Here is a 2882-nt window from a genome sequence, read left to right as displayed (position 1 = left end):
AGCAGGAACCAACACCACTGCTGTTTCAGATAGACTGTTAGGCCCAAATCCTGCAAATTAATCTGTACAGGTAGATCCCCCTGCCTCTGGGAATCTGCATTTAGACAAAGAGGGAAAAACAACTCAAAGAATCAGATTCTTAATTTGAAGCTGGACCACTGTAACTCACTATGACACTAATCATAAATGTCTCACCAACATTCTCTGGTTCCCATCTGTTTTATCTTATTATAGTGTTATATCTCAATCCACTGGACTAGCTACAGTAGTCAAATTAAGCACCTGCACACGCCTGTCTCTGTAAGACCAGGTCCTCAGACAAAGGCAACATTTTTCTCTCCCTTGTGCACATGCCTACTCTGTTCCCTGAATGGCTCTACACAATAGAATGAAATAACTGTAACATCAATTTCTTCATTTATACAAATACAAATCTCAATCTTTTCCATCAATCTAGCCATTTAAGCCAAGGGATAAAAACTCCATTCACCTTCTGAAGTGTAGCAACTAATGTTTTCAAAGGAAGTGACCTGCTTATCAAGAATGACCTGCAAAACTATAAAACTGAGCTTTAAAATTATTTTAAAGGAGTATTTGCTTGTTTTTCATACTGTCACAACAACGAGAAAAATTCATAAAATAACACTTATTGCAAACTGCAAAGTCAAATCTACTGGCATTAATAGACCCTAAACTGAGAAATGCTGAAGGGGGGAGCATGGCTCCAGGCCTCCAGCTCTTCTACTCTCCTCTCTGCACCCAAGTGGGTCACTGTCAGGCACAGCACAGCAGGGCTGCAGACCTTTCTTCTCACAAAGTAGTGCATTCTCACAGGTATCCCACAGAAAGAAGTCCCAAATATTTTAATGACAGTGCCACCAGAAAGAATCCTACTTTTAATTAAATTACAAACATTAAAGTATGAGTCTTTAATGGGGGTTAGTTTGGGGTTGGTTTTTTTTGCAACTTCCATCTTCTTAAGAAGAAGTGGCGTTAAGAACTAAACAAAAGTGCAATTACACATTTATCACATATTTCAATAATCTGATTAACACATTTGTCAAACAGGTAGAGGAGGGAATGTGGAAAACATACTTGCCCACAAAGCAAAAATGAGACAGACATAATATTAAAGCTATTAATCTTGCTATTTTCCAGAACTACCAGCATCAACCATGCTTATTCTCACTACTTATAGCAGAAAAGAAAAACAGCAATGAAAAAAATCCAGAAAACTAAATAAACCATTTAAGAAGTCAGTGTAAAAGAAACACTTCTGAAGTGCAATTCCCCCTTCCTCACCAGACAGACAGAATTCTGGAAGGTGCTCTTGGCCACTGGATTTGTACTGAAATTCAGCAACAACTGGGATTTAGGGGAAGCATTCAAGATATTACAGAGATACTGGCATCCTTTCAAGGGTAGTATGCTGGATCATAATTTTCTTTCCCAAATTAGAGGTTAAATCTGACAGCAGAAACTCAACCAGAGCTGGGATATGAAGACTCTCAAAACAGAAGTGTCTTGCCTAAGACCTGATTGGCAGCATGTTTCCTCTCGAGAGGCTGCAGCTCTTGGGACCTCTCGATTTCAAAAACCAGCAGAAGCCAGGAGCTGGGAGCTACCCTTTCACAAGTGCTATGAGAGGGGTCCCATCTGCCCTCTAACACCTTGCTGTAGGGCACTCAAAACATGCCGGGGGGCTGCATTTGGCACCACTGTCACAGGCTGCAGACCTACATGTCAAGGAAAGATACTAAAAACCAGTTTCCCTCTGCTCATAGGTCAATTTACCCTTATCAAAATTATCGTTCATTTATGTCAGCTGTTGAGGATTCACAAACTAAGATACTCACACACGGCCTGAGTGCCTTGAAAATCCAAGTCATGGTACGGGTTAACAACATGATTCAAAACTTTCAAAAGTATTGCAAACAATTACCACACCCTCAAGTCACAGATAAAATATTTTTTGTAGAGCTTAAATACATACATCTCTGGCATGGTACATTTCTCATAGCTGGCAAAATTTTCCTGCAGATTCTGGCAACAGAATACTTTGAGTTTACAAGTTGGTTGTAGAGTAAATAGTTTTATTTATTAAAAATCATTCCTGATCTTACCTTTTAGCAGAGGCAGGGGAGTTAACTCGATAGGCTTGCCCTGAGACCTAAACTGGGAGGAGCTTTGTGACCTCTTCTGTCTGGCTTTTCTGACGGACTTACGAGAAAATCCGTCTACTTTATCCACTGATGGAGGAGTAGTTGGTGCTGAGGACATATCCCTACTGAAGGAAAATAAATATTACAAACATATTCCAAACGGATGAACTACGTAAAGACTAACCTAAATTTTCCAAAAATCTTTATGTACCCCTCTCCTGCTGACAACTCAGCCAGGCACACTGTTAAAAGAGCTAATCCTCCAACATACATACAAATTCTGGGGGATAAACTTAATGGAACAGTGTAGTAATTCTTCCCGCTCACTTTTTACCTGTCTCCCATTTGCCAGAAATCCTGCAACAGGAAAAATTCAGACCTAATGCTGACATCACTACATCAACAGAACTTCATACACCTGTAGACCTGACATACAATTGTAGCCTTAAACTATATTCCTTTGGACAAAGTGATATGGGTACACAAAAAGGTACAAACTTTTTTTTTGGCATTAAAAGTATCAACATGCAAAGGAAAAAAAAAAATAGGAAAAAAAAATTTGCCACTCCCATATACAAGATTTTATAGAAATTTTAGAAAGTATAGCAAAAAGTACTGCTATGCTTCACAAAGTCAATAACGTTGACAAATTTTAAATATCGCTTCTTTATTCTCCATTTGAGAAAGATTTGGTTATTTTCTTGTGAGTCTTTTCCATAG

General features: G+C 38.8%; 1 protein-coding gene across 1 annotated transcript in view; it reads right to left on the bottom strand.

Annotated features, from left to right (window-relative positions):
- LOC103768237 (serine/threonine-protein phosphatase 2A 56 kDa regulatory subunit epsilon isoform) overlaps positions 1-2280 on the bottom strand; it is a gene marked incomplete at its 3' end in the record, with an annotated part of 39515 nt that extends 37235 nt beyond the window's left edge. The window contains exon 1 of the mRNA XM_008935378.1: positions 2124-2280. Coding sequence (XP_008933626.1) covers positions 2124-2280 — 157 coding nt within the window. The remainder of the gene's footprint in view (positions 1-2123) is intronic.
- Between the last annotated feature and the right edge of the window lie 602 nt (positions 2281-2882).

Source organism: Merops nubicus, unplaced genomic scaffold, assembly GCF_000691845.1.
Source record: "Merops nubicus isolate BGI_N331 unplaced genomic scaffold, ASM69184v1 scaffold20752, whole genome shotgun sequence".
In the NCBI taxonomy this organism is placed as follows: domain Eukaryota; kingdom Metazoa; phylum Chordata; class Aves; order Coraciiformes; family Meropidae; genus Merops; species Merops nubicus.
This window is presented reverse-complemented; position numbering and strand designations above follow the sequence as displayed.